The following is a 16,331-nucleotide window of genomic DNA, read 5'->3' as shown; positions in this document are numbered from 1 at the left end:
AAGAGAAGACAGTTTCGCTGCAGTACCTTAACGCACCGCTAATTATTTTTAGGTCTATCCTCATACCAAATATGACGACCATTCACCCAGGCATTCTTGAGTTATCCTGTTCATGCACAAACAAAGACAAATACACACAACCGAAAACATCATCTTGGCGAAGGTGATTAGAACTATGAGACTATGATAACAATCTAGGAAACATTTGATATGCCGGGCATGAAACCCTACAGAACAACCATTTTGGATTACTTACCAAGCGAAGTTTCACAAACGAAGCCCAACCTGCCAAAACAGCTGATATCATTCCACCTTCCGTCGGCATACATCTCTATGCAGTTCTCTCTTCCAGAGCCGTCGAGGTCATTCGGTTCTCCAGATGCCCAGTTGGTGAAGTCTACTGGAGACCCGTCTGTCCACTGTATGGCACCTTCAAAGAAATAGCGAGTTTCAGACAAATGTTAGTAATACTTAGTGCAATATTGGAAAGCGTTCACATGTGCTGAAGATGTATCTAAGCATAATGTATGGTAGGTGTACAAGAAGAAGAGCTTTATTGCACGACAATTCTACACGGTACAAAGTATGGCAAGAATTCTTAAATATAATACAAAAAAGAAGAATAGAATAAAACATCCTAATACTAATACAATACAATAAGGGCTACCATACGTTTTTGATGTAGTATTATAGTTGAGTGGGGCTATTTTTTTCTGTATTTTTCTTATGACAAAGCAGTCGTTTAAATATTGACATATTAACGTATTGTTGCATTTATATATATATATTCAAAACAGTTTGTAGCATCAAGACTCTTAAAACTTATTATCTCTTGGAGATTTTTTCATGGAGATATTGTTTTGAACGTGTTAGCTTGCTTGTATGTCTGTGCGTCTGGATGCTTAAAGTCAGCATAACTAAAGAACGTCTCGATGGATTGTAATGGTATTTGGTATGTGGGTAGGTGTTGGGAGAACAAAGGTTAAGGTCGATTTTAGGCCCCCTGGCATGTGACATTGGAACTGCATTGGCGTTTTTGTCAAAATCTTCCAAGGAGAATAACTGAAGAAATGAACGACAGATTTTCGTGTTTTATTAATATGCAGGTAGCTTAGACAGAGATGTACCAACGAAGTGCAAATTATGCCGGTCAAACCAAAGAGAGATACTACCAAACCTGTATACTCGTTTCTATTACGTGGATAGCTTAAGTGTTCCTTGATATGATGAGATGGTGATGATGCAAATCAGAATCTAATTTTGATAATTAATAGGGACATTTTATAAACCCACTCCGTTCAATGGTCCGACAATTAAAAAATGCAGCATATTCAACTGAGTGACATTGATAGATGTAAGTTATGGAAATGAAGATCTACTTTGCATAATTAATGAGCAAATACTGTAATTCCATATTGGTAGATTACTGGAATTTTATACTTTTGAAGTGATGTGACAGTGAACATAGTTGCATTCATTGTAAGCTAATTGTAGATCCGAAATGAAGTCAAAGTCAAATATAAATCATGCAAATGTGGGGCTAATTTGTATAATACGTATTTCATGGAGATTTTTTTTTCAATCTTTCAATCATTCATCTTCAATATCCATTGGACAAAATGGGCAAAACCTTTGGTCAGGGGCTACATTATGATATCCGCCCGTCTCAATTTTCAACTTTACTTGTTATCGATCTGCGGAGAAAAGACAGTTTGAATTACTTCTAATACGGCTAACAATTAAGTTAATCTAGAGCACAGAGGAAGTTTCTATATACTTCTATGTTCTACACTTACATATCATCTACGGGTCTACTGATAATTTCATTTTGCTTACATTAAAATAAAACATCTGCAGATAACAATTTGCCAGTGTAGAACTATAGAAATGCAAATCAGATGTTTTGCCCGGTTCTTCTTATTGGCTTATACACGAACATAACAGTATCGAGTTAATCATGTTCACTTACGATCACTGTTCTTGTACAGCCCAATCCAGACACTGGAGGTAAGCTGCATCTGTTGCAACAGTCCGATTTCCGCCTGGCTATGCAGGCTCACCAACTCAGCACCTCTACCTTTACATTCATAATCTGCCTCTGGCCAAGAGCGCCTGTCAGGGATGTATGACACATTATTAATATGTATCACCGCGGTTACCTTTGTAAACATGCAGGTTTCAGTTTGGGTTATCACTACTGATTATTGACCTACCAAACGGATCAGTCTTGCTGGTATATTTATTCACACATCAATTGCGGATTTACTTATCATGGTAATGTAGCGATAAGTGAAATTGTGTTTATGTGTGAAATATCAATGATATCTGGAGTTTCGGAAGTTATTTTACCTGCTACTGTCGTCATTACCAGTCTCCACATAGTAGCATTTCCTTCCCCAGGAGACCCATGTCAGATCTGGACAGCGGCCGGGATGACTGGGAGAAGCTGTCGGAGGCAAGTCTGAAAACACAAGATTTAAGGTACCAGCAACTGCCAATGCAGACGGTTCATACGCAAAGTTTTTATGTAATCGCCAAGAAAGAAAAGAAAATACAGCATTTTGTTAGTTTGTGTGTGTGTGTGGGGGGGGATTTCGAAGACATTAATTGGTTTATCACCCATGAATTCACAGCATATATTATTAGGTGTTTAAAGTACTGCTGATGTCAAAGTGCACAAAATGCATGCTTCAAAATACTTACTGCAGCGATATTGATCACTGACACCCAGTCCAAAAACAGTTATGTCAGTGGTTGCCCAGTCGATGACGTTGCCATGTTGATTACAGAAGACTGACCAGTCTGTCCCTATTTCAGATGGAGTGAGCACGCGGTTCCAGAGGTTCACCTGTGACAGTTCTCCACTGAATGCTTGAGTCTCTGTGAATCCTCCGCCCACTGTGTCTTGTTCCTGTGCAAGTATCCATGTTCCACCGCTGCGCACTGTTCCTCCCACGTTAAACCCCGAGCCTGACGCCTGGAGCACGCCGTCCGTGTAGATCTGCCAAGCTCCATCGGTGCTGCGCCAGGTGGCACATACTGCATGTCTCTCACCATCCCAAACAGGCAAGTCACCAAGGGCAGCAGTTTTACCTTGTACATACAACTGAAAAATATATTTCCAGGATATTGACGGTTTTCTTAACTTTTAAACTACCGCGTATAATGCTTAAATCATTGAGAAGTGAACGATAATTGGCAAGTTAACGTAGGGTCACCGGACATCGTGCGGTACTTATTGTCAAATTTGGGTCATGCACACATGTCGAGGTGTATCATGCAAATGTAAGATCTCATTAGCAATCAAGAACAACATAAGTATAATCCTTAGTAATGATTCTTTATGCAAAGCAATGAAATAGGTTTGCAGAGACATAACAGAATAAACCCATGAAGTCGGTAGCGTCATACATGTTGCATTTCAAATGTAATTCATCAGTTTTCTTACTCACACGATAGCTAGTATTGGTTAGTAGCTGTCGTCAAACATTCTTTTGTTATCTATACTATCTATGGTGATTTGAGATTCTAAAATCATACTAGCTTTATTAAGGTTTGCTATATGGCCCAGGGACCCCCGCACCGATACTACGTTTATTACCCTCAGTGCTATAATCGACTATACAACATTGTTTTCTTAAACCTGAGGGAAAACATAACGTTAGTCACTTCACCACATTCTTGGAGAATTCACTTGTAACTGTTTTCCTGATCTATGTCATTCGGGTAAATCAACAGAAGAATAAAGTTGTTTACAATATACCTCAGTACATAAGCTCGCACGGAGTTAAACATTTCTTCCCACGATTCACGAATTTGTCTCTGTGTTTTAACGTTTTGAATAAATTGGACGATAATTGACACCGCTTCGTTGAACACCAGAGGTTTGTGGTTGTTAACTTACTGCAAATCCGCTCCCTCCTTGATTGAAGATGAGAAGCTCATTATGTTGTTGCTGTACAGCATAGCTGACCAAACCTGCTTGGCTGGTGGGACTCATGTCGGTGCGCATGTGCAGACATAAAGTAAAACTTCTCAAGTCCTGAGACAATGTTGTCTCCAGGCTGGCGTAGTTACTGACTCTTCGTGGAGTGGGAAATGTTATTCTTTGCAAGTCACCAGCTATAATTGACAAAAATACATCATATATGTTAGCTTTATATATACATACATTAAACATGAATTTCAAGCAGACCGTTTGGCAACCTCAATTTATTCGATTCATTCCGAAAATATTGTATCATTGCATTATATGTCATTAAAAAGCTTACTTAATGGCCTTTCAATGATATTCTGTTTGCTATTATCGCACATTCATGGTTTGAGCAGCAGGGCTCTTCATGTCACTGAATGGCAAAAAAATGTGCCGAAAGTTCCCTTGATCATCAGTCCAACCTGCTGGACTATCTTTACTTCATTCAAGCATAAACAATAAAACAAACGGAAACAAAGAAATGAACTAACATAACAAAATGTCGACATCAATAAAAGTAACAAGAGCAAAGAACGTATAACGTGTAAATAAAACATTATCACTTCCCCCTCCTTTTGGCAACTATTCTGCTCCTTAAAAGAAATTGATATTTTGGTTAAAAACGGGAATCAAAAATGGCTGGAAAAAGTTGCTTTTCTAGGTTTCAATTTTGGGAAACAAAATTATGAGAGAACGCGTAAAAGTGCCTTCCCCCAAATTTTTATATCATTTTAAAATGTGATTGATTGAGGGTAGTATTAAAATACATGTTCGGTGGTATCATCATCATCGAAGTGGCATCATGTATATAGAGAAGCTTATGTTTTCCGTTCCGCTTGTCTGTGACTAAGTGTGTGCTTTGGCAACATGACTCCAGAAGCAGTAGGTGAGTGCTGATATTCGTTATGTAGGTAGGGGTCGGGAAAGGTCAAGTTTGATAAAGGACTCCTAGCGACTTTCTCCGGTACTGCAGTGGAACTTTCATTTTTGATATCTCGTGTACTTCTTGCCTTCATTATGAAGTCTACGTGGTCAGGAAGGATCGTTTTTCTAAGGTATCGGAGTCTGGTCGTAGTTTTTGGGACTTGGACGTAACCTTTGTATCGGGCCTTTGTGCCTATCATTTAACCAAGTCTCAATGTCCATCTATCAAGTGGCGCCTTGTAATTTAATAACGGTCGCACTTATTGTAATCGGCGACTAGCTTAAACGTCCCCTAAAAATAGTGCGCCCTTAACCTTGAAGCGTATGTAAATAACGCTAATGTGAAAGCCAGCGAGGCACGAACTTTACTTTATGGTAGTATGATTAGCGGGCTATTAGATCGTACGAATGAGATAGGGCAGAAATTGTATTCTGCTACCTTAACACTAGCAACCGTTGTATTGGTTGCAGACCTCCCTTATTACCAGTGTCAGTCATTTATACAACTCGCATTTGGTCGTTTATGTTGCAAATATCCCCCGTCCATTACATTTGCACCATATACTTATCGGTCGCAAGAATTGAAATCGCCAGCGGAGTCCGGCTTAAAATGTAACATGGCCATGTATTGCTATAATGTACGTCAAATAAACATTAAGATGAGATGATTCATGCGTGTCCCCTGTACCGCGAACTGTCTGACACTCAAACAGAATGAGCATAACATACATTCCGTTGTATTCACCGATTCTAAAGCTACCTTCCTCCAATACGTATTCTAATTCCCCACCATTGACCACAAAAAATAACGTATTTTTACATAAATCATACAAATTATCATCGCATTAGATTACCAATATTCATACCTACAATAATCCACCCCGAACAATCGACCAGGATCCAACAAATCGCTTTCTGAGTTGCCTTAACTACTTATACGATACATAAAGCCACTCAATTGTCGCCATGGCAATATTTTTTATCGCCTTTCTTGTTTTCTTTCGCTGCCATGTTAATATCTTTAGCACTCTTCTCAAGCCCCAAAAAAGAAGAAACGGCTACTTTATGATTAGCGGGAATACAATTTTTAGGAGTATTCTCCCGCGGTAAACGGTTGCCTACTCCCCACACAAAAACGCCGTCGTTCTCAACACACAAATCAACCTACCAGTAGATTTCTTGCAGACAGCTGGAAGTTGCGTTGTGCAGGTGGTGTCATCCCATGCCCCGCCCTCCTCCATAGCAACACAGCCCTCTCTCGGCCCCATGCTGGGCTCATTGGCACCCCAATTATCATAGAGCACTGGCCAGCCGTCTGTCCATCTGTACCGCTGAGGGGTCTGTAAAATAGCGAAATTTTCTTTCAAAAATTAGTCATTACAGGAAAAGCTCGTTAACACTCCCACACATGAATTCATTCATTCATTCATTCATTCCTTTCCTTTCTTTATTCCTCCATGTTAGGAGAGCCACATTAATAAAATACATGAATATACAATCATAATACGGTGTTACAATATAAAATAGCTTTCTGCATATACACACAAGATTCAATAAAACATTTGATAGCATTAATCGTTACAAACGATTTCAGTCAGCTCGGTACTGGTTATTGCACAGTGAATCACTCATAATTGAAAGTTTTCGGTTGTGTGCATTAGCACTGAATCCTTATATTCTTACAGTGTCCCTTTCATCTTGTATGTTGGAACACCCCTGCTGCTACACTGGTACTTTAGAAGTAGAGTCGGAACGGAGCGAACTGTCGTTCGTTTTGGCTTGTTGGTCTTTCCTTATCTCCTAAAGTCCACATGCTTTAGTGCTTAAGTTGCTAGGGGATAAAGCAGTCCAGTTACAGTTATCATGTAGTCCTCCCAAACGTCAGGGTCAACCTCATCTTCTACAATTTCTGCTCCCAGCATTATTTCCGTAAACCTTTCGTCTAGCTGTTGGTAAACGGACGCCATCACCCTGATGCCCAGCTTGTCTGTTGCTGCATCTGCTAAACTGTCTCTGAGGTTGTTAAAGGTGACACAGCTAGAGACCAAGTGTCCGACTATATCTGTTGTTGTTGAGTCACATGTAGGGCATTGCTTAGGACTGTGTTTCACCGGGGCTGTACTCAGATGTACTAGTTTCTGTAGAGTCCTTTGGTGCTTTGGGTGTTTCCTTGCAAGTGACCACAGCTTGTGGGGATCTGAGCTCGTACTGTGTACTCTGAAGGATCTAGGTTGGTGACTGTGTGCTGAGACCCATTCACTCTCTTCCTTAGCACTCACTGCCCTCTTCACTATTTGCTTCCACTCCATTTTTGTCGGGAACTCTACCGTTTGCCAGTATCTTTCTAGGTACTCTGTTAGGCCGTAATCTTCGGCTGCTCTGAAGCTGTCGCTAATGAAACCTCTTGTTGTACTACATGGCCTTGCCAGTATGTGCGAATATAATCTGAAGAGGAAAACTTTCTTGGCTAGTGCAGTACAGGCCTACCGAAGAAACACAGCTTGTGCTTGTCTATGATGGCTTTCAGGGTATGCATCCCCAGGGCACCAAGGCTCTCTCTAGTTCCTGTCTGTGGGTGCATATTCTGCATACGTTTCACCCCTCCTCTGTGAACTCTATCCAACTTCATCAGGCCTGTCTGGGTAGGGTACCATAATTCACAACCGTGCAACATACTGGGTATGACGATTGTGTGGTAAAGTATTTTTGTGACCAGTGGGTTGGGGGTGTGACATTCATTCATTCATTCATTCATTCATTCATTCATTCATTCATTCATTCATTCATTCATTCATTCATTCATCCACTCACTCACTCACTCACTCACTCACTCGCAAGCATGCATACACACACACACACACACACACACACACACACACACACACACACACACACACACACACACAAACAAACATAATCTTACAAATTAAAAGCCTTATGTCGTTTCTTCATAATAGTGTGTAGCAGAATAACCTTCAGCAATGTTGGTCCTTTATCTTGGTACTTTTCAGTTATCAAGGCAACAAGTAGGGCGAAAGTCGCACACAAACTTCAAACAGATGGTGATAGCCAAACCATTTCTTATCTTTAGCATTATACTATGCCTCTAAGACAAAGTATCTTACCTGACTATCTGATAAACCAATCCAAACTCTGCTCTTAGCAATGGACATGACAAAAGCCTGCTGGTACACATTGAGGATACTGCTGAGCTGGCCACCCTCTTGTTGACATGCGACATTTTCCTCCTCCCATGTTCCTTTGGTGTCTGTGACCTTGTAGCAGCTTAATAAGTACTGAGTATAGCCGGGTGGACAGCTGCTTGTGGGAGTTGTTTGGGGAAGTGAAGAGCTTCCTGGAATCAATAGAGATCGAATTGTTAATACCTATTTGTGATGTTGTTAGGTTTGAATGAACTCCACAAGATAACATAACACAAGTCATGTGCATTGCATAGGGAGACATTGTTAGATCATGTGCAATAAAGATGAAGTTAAAAGTAAAAATGAAAAGCTTTTAGTGACAGAGTTTTGACCAGAAATTACCATATGTGTATGCTCTCGCAGATTTTTAACTGCAAATATCCAGATAGCCTTTCGTTCAGTGAGTCGGTCACAAAACGAAAGTGTAGGGATTCCCCTGCCAACATTGTGTTTGAAATTGGCAGGAGGATATCGACACTTTTGGGGCGACCCACCCACAAATAAATGTCTTTTTCTAATAGCTGTTCCATTTGCTGCAGCAATGGTGCTGGCAGTACAAAAGCGTAATGATTTTTTAACGAACTCGCTCAGTGCAAGGTCACTCATCTAAGAACTGAACTCATTGTTACTGTAGCAGCATCTCTTCGCCCAAGGTCAGAAACATCACCGCTCGAGAGAAGCATGACTTCACTGACCCATTAGGAGAAGCAGGGGTTATGAATGCTGCTCGGGAAATTCCCTACCCAATTTAGGCATGCCCCTACTCTTTTTCGAAAGATGTGGTGGGTTCTTTTACGTGCTAAAGGTGTGACTCTCCTGAAACACGGGACCTCCATTTAACGTCCTATCCGAGGGACGTCCCTAACCGAAGCTATGTACACATTTACACCTGAGTCAAGTGTCTTTTCCAAGGGCACAACGTCGGGGCACATGTCCAGACATGTCTAGGGGCAACCCGGGATCGAATCCAGGTTCCCTTGGTTTGACAGCTGAATGTTCTCACCATTGCGTCACACGACGGCACACTTACAAATGGGGCATTGAAAAAAGAGGAAAATGCACTTCCAATGATATGATATAAAACACGCCGCATATCATCAAAAGAACAGGCATACAGACATAACGGGAGGTGCCCTAATATAACACGCCTTTTCACCTTGTGCTCTTTGATATTCTATCTTTCTTTTGTCCCGAAAATTGTGCGCACTTTTCACCTCACGTGAGGAGGTCTGTAAGAAGCGGAACCCAGCTCATGCTTGACATGAAATGGGCTACTACGCAATGAATGCTCGGTCCGGCCCCGGCTACTGTACCTAGTGAATGTAGCCCGACTCACAAAATCATAACGAAAAAAACTACATCACGTACATCAACAACATTCCGTCTTATTTTCGACAAATATCTTTTCTCTATTCAATTCCCTCTTATTAGACGGTGCCAATCATAAGCTAGAGCGTAGGAAATATCTAATGTCTACTACTTTTCTTCAAAGGTTTAATCGCGGTCGGCTTGCATCATTTCCAAAGTGCCGAAATTGTCAATCTGAAAACATTCTTTAAAGGCTGACACCTTCCCACATCTCACTGTCGAGTTTGTTTGGCCAGATTAAGTCGTTAAGGCAACTTAGAAAGCGATTTGTCGAATGGCAAACATCTGCTGCAGGGCTGCACTAATCGCCTCCATGGAGCTAGCTATCAGTGCAGATTCTAATGTTTTGTCCCCAGACGTACGACGTATCATAGCCGATAAAACCCCCATCGCAGGTACGACGAGCGATGTATGTGATCGTAGCTTAATGTTATTTTATCTCAACAGGAGCTAATTGAGTCATTAGCAAACAACATTGCCTTGACTTACTATTCTATTGAACCATCTAAAGTTGTCTTCACTCATGAACATATCAATTTAGAGTTTTGGTATAAAGCCTGGTTCTGCAAGATCTTTCCCCGGATATATTCCGAATCGAAACATTTTGCGTCCGCGATGCAAACTTGCACCCGCGCTGAAAACGGTTTACATCGAATTTGCATATTATGCAAAGTCTGTTGTCATCCCGCACCGCCTCGAGTTGGCGGCCGTAACAAGATTTTACTATAAGTATTACAAAACGCGGCAGAAATATCCTATTGACAGCTAAAACTTTCACTTTCCCGCGCGAGTTATACTTCGATCGGCACTGAACTGCTGTCCTTCAGGCCCTTGACGATTTTATGGAACAGCACCTGGTTCCGATGAGTGCCATCAAGTTTCCTCTGAAACTCCTGATTCCCCCAAATAGAATATTTGTTAGAACCCGACTTTGGGGCCATTGCAAGATGTTACGATTAAAGAACGCGGCCGAAAATCCGATCGACAGCTAAAAACTTTAACTCTTTCCCGCGTCATAAACATCAATGTGAACCGGTTCCGTAACGCTTTTGCGTTCATGATTACAATTCCGCGAAACCGTTTTACTCTGAACCGTTCTAGACTACCTCGCGAGAAGGTTCAGAAGTGAAACGGAACGAACCATTACGGACCGTTCATGTTCACAAGTAAAACGGGTTACTTTGATGAAACCGTTTTACATTTTCAAAGTCACTGACGAAATATAGCGGATGTTGTCTGAAACATCTGTCTGTTTCAAAATGTTATCCAGTCCAGTCTTTTTTGCGTATCTTATTACCCGGATGTCTAACCTTCATCAACGTAACGGAGATATGATCGACCTAAATCAACAGTCACAGTTCGGAGTCTTTGAATTTTTCTGTGCTTATGCTTAAAAGACAGTCAACATATTTAATCTATAAATGCGACACCATTGTAACACATTCCTAGCATCCTGGTTGGGATCTCTACTCGCTGGTAGAATCGGTGATTCTGCCAGATCGCAAGCTTTGCCCTGACATGTCTATATATAGATAAGATTAAAATCCAATACAAAAGTAGAGGGGCAACATTTGCGAGCAAATGCAGAATGTTTACCTTCACATGGTCTATCTTTACGTTTCTACCAGGAAGGATAAAGTTTTTTATTGTTGATCCATGACACAGGATAAGTCAAGAAGAGACGAATGAATTCTCATAATTTTCGACCTGTAAGTGACCTTAATGAAGACCAACGAAATGGATGCATTATTTGTACTATCAATAAGGACGATTTATATTTCAATTGTGCTAAGTGATATGAATAGCATACTCATGACAAAGGTAATAAGGCTCAAGAGCATTTATTGATATGAATGATGCAAAATATGACACTTTGAATTTGTAATACATTGGTGACAAATGATAGAATATCTATGCTAGTGACACATGCAACGTTAAGATATCATCAGACATGCATTTTGTGAATTTGAACACTATTTGCATGATTAATAAGAGATAAAGAATTCATATTGATCGTCCCAATTAGAAACTTCTTTGCGTATCTAATTAGCAAAGTCTGCACTCGTATACGTAATTTGGCTACATGAAATCGTCGGTGGCTACAGTGTCCGTGCTTTGTTTGCATTCAACTCGCAAGCGCATGTTGAAATCAAAGCAAAGCAATTCACGGGGATGAGAGATTTATTCAATAGCACGGCGCACACGCCTTTCAATGTAAAGTTGTTATCGAAAGTTTCACCGACAACACAAGTGTCCATTGAATTGTATACATAAGCATATCCTCTCCTTAACTATACACAACTCGGATACCATGTTTTCTTCTCCTGTGCCCTTTCCAAAAGAATGGCACATAGTTGCACAAACAGGTGAACTTCAGTAACTTTCGTCAAAGACACGGAGGCGTAGCGACAAGTTGCGAGCTAACATTGTGCTCGCCGATAAACGAGTGCGTACATTGTTATTTCCCATGTTAATTTCAAGACCGAGAGTAGGAAAAAGTCTGTAACGTCACATTTCCTATTTTTGTGACATCTGCAATTTATGTAGAAGTAAAGGATTTTAAGTCATATATAATGCAATCTTGAGAAGATTCTAGGTAAAGAGAAGGATGAATTATGTGAAAATAACTTCAATTCCACTCTGCTGGTGACATTTTTGCCGTGCGTAAGTTTTTACCGATGTAGGTGCGCGGCACCTCAGCGGCCGTTTAAATACGCCGTGTTGCTTTTCAATCCAATGCATGTTGATATTGACGACCAATTTCTTGGTTTACCAAAGACGGCAAAGACTTTGTTTTACAGAAATTTTTCATGATCGTAAAGATTGACACATATCTATATCAAAAACGTCCCGCAGTTGCCGGTCATACTGACCTCTACAGTCTGTACAATACCGCATGTACATGTACATGTAATTCTAAAAGTACGCAGACAATCTTTCCTGTTATTCAAGTCAATCCAGGGCAAAAAAAGATCTAGACATGTTTTGAACCGCACGATCATTTTTTTCATAGCCCAGTATTGTCTTCTTTTTATTATTATCATTTTCGAACATTTCTTTTAAAAACAAGCAATGAAAAAATCTACATTTACGTTGCTTTGCGATGATTCCCACCCCCACGCACATCAAAAGCGTGTCAATCGTAATCAATATGCGAACTTCAAAGGATTACTTTGCAACATTTACGTCGCGCCGACGTATCATGTGCAAGCCGACGACGGACCTTATCAAAAACTTATCCGACATGTATAAAGGAGGTTATACGGAGAACCTCCTTCTGTGTACATTTACCCAGACGGCGTTGTCCGACCTTCACTTGTGTAGCGGGACTGACGTTGCGCCCACCGCTGTACATGTAACGTAACATGACCTATTTACGTGCGGGAGTAGTTTACGTCCAAATTGGGTCATGTCCACATGTCACGGTGTATTATGCCAAAGCCTGTTCTCATGAGAAACAAAGAACGTCATAAGTATGATCCTCAGCCATCTCTCTCTATTATACAAAACATTTAAAAGGGTTTACGTCCAGCGACATAACAGAATAAGCTCCTGAACCAGTAACAACAAGTTGCACGGAAGCGTCATGCATGACGCATTTCATATGTAATTCGACACCGCGTATTCCATCATGTTTTTCTAAGTTACACGATAGCTAGTATCTTTTAAAAGTAGCTGACGTTAAACCTTTCTTTGATATGCAGACTATCCATGGTGATTCGAGGTTTGAAACTCTTGGCAGTTTTAGGAAGATTTGATACAACCTAGCGACCCCCGCTCAGATGATACATTTTTGTACGACATAACATCATGGCCATGCGTTTATCACGTGAACGCCACGTGCTGCCGATTTCGGGGAAATTCACAATACAAAAATTGTTTTCTTCCATCGCGTCGGGCAAGCGGACGGACAAACATAGTGACTTTACTGTCATTTGTCTGTAGACTACTTTCGACAGTTACTGTGTATTTTCTTCGGGTCTATGTTCTTCAAGCATAGCGCTAGAAGGGAAAATACTGAGGTGGACGATAAAGGGTAAGCCTAGCACAATTCTACACCATATACCCCAGTATAAATATATGCTCGTACGGCGTTAAACAGGCGGAGAAAAACTTACAGACCATGCATTTTCTTGTTAGAAGAGCTGATATTTCTACCCATGGGTTAACATTTGGCTCTGTCCGTGCGGTTTTAGGATAAATAACGTTTTGAATAAATCGGACGTAAACTGGTCATGTTACGTTAGTAGTGAACGGAATGACCATGACATAAGGTAACGTTACAAGGGGGGGGGCGTTCTGCGCTGCGGCACATCTTGTTCGTTAAGTCTGTTTAATCGCGAAATAAAGTTCTCACGTTTTGTGTGTGTGTCTGTATTTTGCATTTCACCTTTAATTCTCAGAGTAAAAATCAATTTTGCATGACGATTGTTGTATGTGTTGATAGCCACCACTAATCGGTGACCTTGCATTGAACTATAAACAAATCCGTGTTTTACACAGACGACAGCTAGCGCTCTATGCATAAACTTCGTATTCAGCACGCTGGACGTACGAAAACAAGGTGGTTTAAATATAGTCGGGGGACAACCAAAGTGCAACTTATTATGGTACCCGAAGACGTTACCATATAACGTTACGTGTAGCGTTAACTTTACCACAGTTGTCGGCCAGTCAGTGAAACTTTTATGGGGTACGGCATCGTCGGTATGAGCTTACCACTCAATAACACCAACCCGGTGTCATCTTAAGTTGACTCGTTGTCAAGCTGATCAAGTCGAGCTTCGGAAGACTGCTAGTGGTTGAAGCTGCAAAACAATTTCATCATTTTGCCGCCTGTCAACAATACCTGTATTGTAACGTTAACATTCAAGATCGCCAACAATGACGCCGGTAGCTAAATATATGCTACATATTCACCCATCCACAGCAAAATGTTAGCATAGATTTATGGTGTAGAAAAATTGCTTGTATTTGTGAAAAAGTAGGGTTTTTTTATATCCATGCCACCCAGAGAAAAAAAAATGACAGCGCTGGTTGTGACCGTGGATGACCTCAATCGGGTGTTCCAAGGCGGCGTGTCAAAATGACACCGGGTTGGTGGTATTTCAAGTCTTAAACTCATACCAACGATGGGGATACTTAAGAATATGTTTACTTCTCAACAAAACATCCAAGTAGCAACGTCGTAATGTCCTTGGTATATCCAAGGTATTTACCCTCCTTGGTATATCCGAGCGCAAAGCTAAACACATGTTTCATTCTGCCCGGTCGCGTGTTCCAAAGCTGAGGTCGTTGACCCCATTTCGAACGCAGTGTTCGGTGTTCCACTGAGAGGCCTGTTCGCTACAGTCATTGACCTGCGGCCGTGGAATGAACGTGATTCTAAAGTTCCAAACAGGTTCTAAGGGATTCTTAAGTTCCAAACTGGTTCTATCGGGATTCTAAAGTTCTAATTTGAGCTTAAAATGTCAGTTTTTTCACCAGTTTTTGCCGCATAAAACCTTTTTTTTTCATCTATATGGACAAAACGACCATGGTGCAGTGTCGTATGTACAGGCCTACTAGCTTGCTGGATTTCAAGTTTTTCAAAGCTCTAGTTTTGGAGGTATCCATGTTTTTTATTTGTTTGGAACGGAAGAAGAAGAAGAAACGAGCAAAAACAATATGTTTACTTCTGTGAAGGTAAACATAACAAGAGTTCAGGGACCAAACACCTCCAAATGTTTAAAGCTTTTGTAAATCTATTCTACCTGTCTCATTGGTTATGCAAAGCGAACTGTTAGGTCACAGCAAGTAAATGTTATGGATGACATCAGCGCGTGCATTAATTTTCGCCAGATTAAAAAAAAAAACACAAGAAAACACTGGCCCAGGAATTATTTTCTCATACGTTACGCCAATAAAATCCGAATTGCATACTTTGTATCTAATGACAGTTTTGTACATCTCTGTATAAGCTATCTGCACGCCAAAAATCTCGTCCTCCCTCTTGAGCTTTTGTCTGAACGAAATAACCAGTTAAAAGCTGCTTGGAGTCCCAAACATAAACCACTTCTTTCTGAGTTTGACAGCTTAGGTGCCCAAACTTACACCGCTTTCCCTTATACATAAGATGTATAAACATATCTGCAAGTCAAAAATCAACACCATAGAGTGCCCAAGACAAAAGAAACAGAATGTGTCCCTAAAATATAAAGAAAAGCTGCCAGGAGAGCCTTGACCTTTGTCTTCTTAAGACCTACTCCATCTACCAAATATCATTACAATCCGTCCATAGCTTCATACGTTTAGCTGGCCATGTAAGCAGAAAAACACATAAAAACATGCGCACGCACACACATACACACACACACACACACACACACACACACACACACACACACACACACAAATATACAAACTAAAAAAAAAACTCCAGATCTCCACATATGAAAACAGGATTTGCAGTAATCTTTTACTGCATGAAAAGATTCAAAAGCCTTTTTTTCGGAATTCGAATAGTTCCAAACCTTTAAAGCCCTGGCAAATGAATCCTCGTAGGGCATCACAGCTGACATCATCCCAGAGACCAACATCATCGTAGTCCGCTCTCATCTCCACACAAGAGTCATCCTAGAAACATGACAGTTCAGAAAATTTCTTAAAAGCTTTTCTAAGCAAAAGCACTGTTAACTAGAAGACCATGCTAAATAACTATGCAAAACACATGTTTTCATGATGTAGAAATATACCTTCCAAACAAGTAGATAAAGGTCACATAAATAACTACAGTTCCGCGAACACAATTATCTTCGCCAAATAATCACGGCTTATTGTTGAGAGTGATTAATATTTACATGCTTATCACCCCCTGCAAACTT

At 40.6% G+C, this 16,331-nt stretch overlaps 1 protein-coding gene across 1 annotated transcript in view; it reads right to left on the bottom strand.

The window, feature by feature from the left end:
• The window catches only part of LOC136448808 (lymphocyte antigen 75-like), an 80,265-nt gene that overhangs the window by 2,273 nt on the left and 61,661 nt on the right, over positions 1-16,331 (bottom strand). Inside the window, exons 44-51 of the mRNA XM_066448457.1 lie at positions 15,981-16,083; positions 8,023-8,252; positions 6,066-6,237; positions 3,905-4,122; positions 2,704-3,106; positions 2,350-2,461; positions 1,970-2,112; positions 257-430 (exon numbers count right to left, since the gene is read on the bottom strand). Coding sequence (XP_066304554.1) covers positions 257-430; positions 1,970-2,112; positions 2,350-2,461; positions 2,704-3,106; positions 3,905-4,122; positions 6,066-6,237; positions 8,023-8,252; positions 15,981-16,083 — 1,555 coding nt within the window. The remainder of the gene's footprint in view (positions 1-256; positions 431-1,969; positions 2,113-2,349; positions 2,462-2,703; positions 3,107-3,904; positions 4,123-6,065; positions 6,238-8,022; positions 8,253-15,980; positions 16,084-16,331) is intronic.

Source organism: Branchiostoma lanceolatum, chromosome 14 (genome assembly GCF_035083965.1).
Source record: "Branchiostoma lanceolatum isolate klBraLanc5 chromosome 14, klBraLanc5.hap2, whole genome shotgun sequence".
In the NCBI taxonomy this organism is placed as follows: domain Eukaryota; kingdom Metazoa; phylum Chordata; class Leptocardii; order Amphioxiformes; family Branchiostomatidae; genus Branchiostoma; species Branchiostoma lanceolatum.
This window is presented reverse-complemented; position numbering and strand designations above follow the sequence as displayed.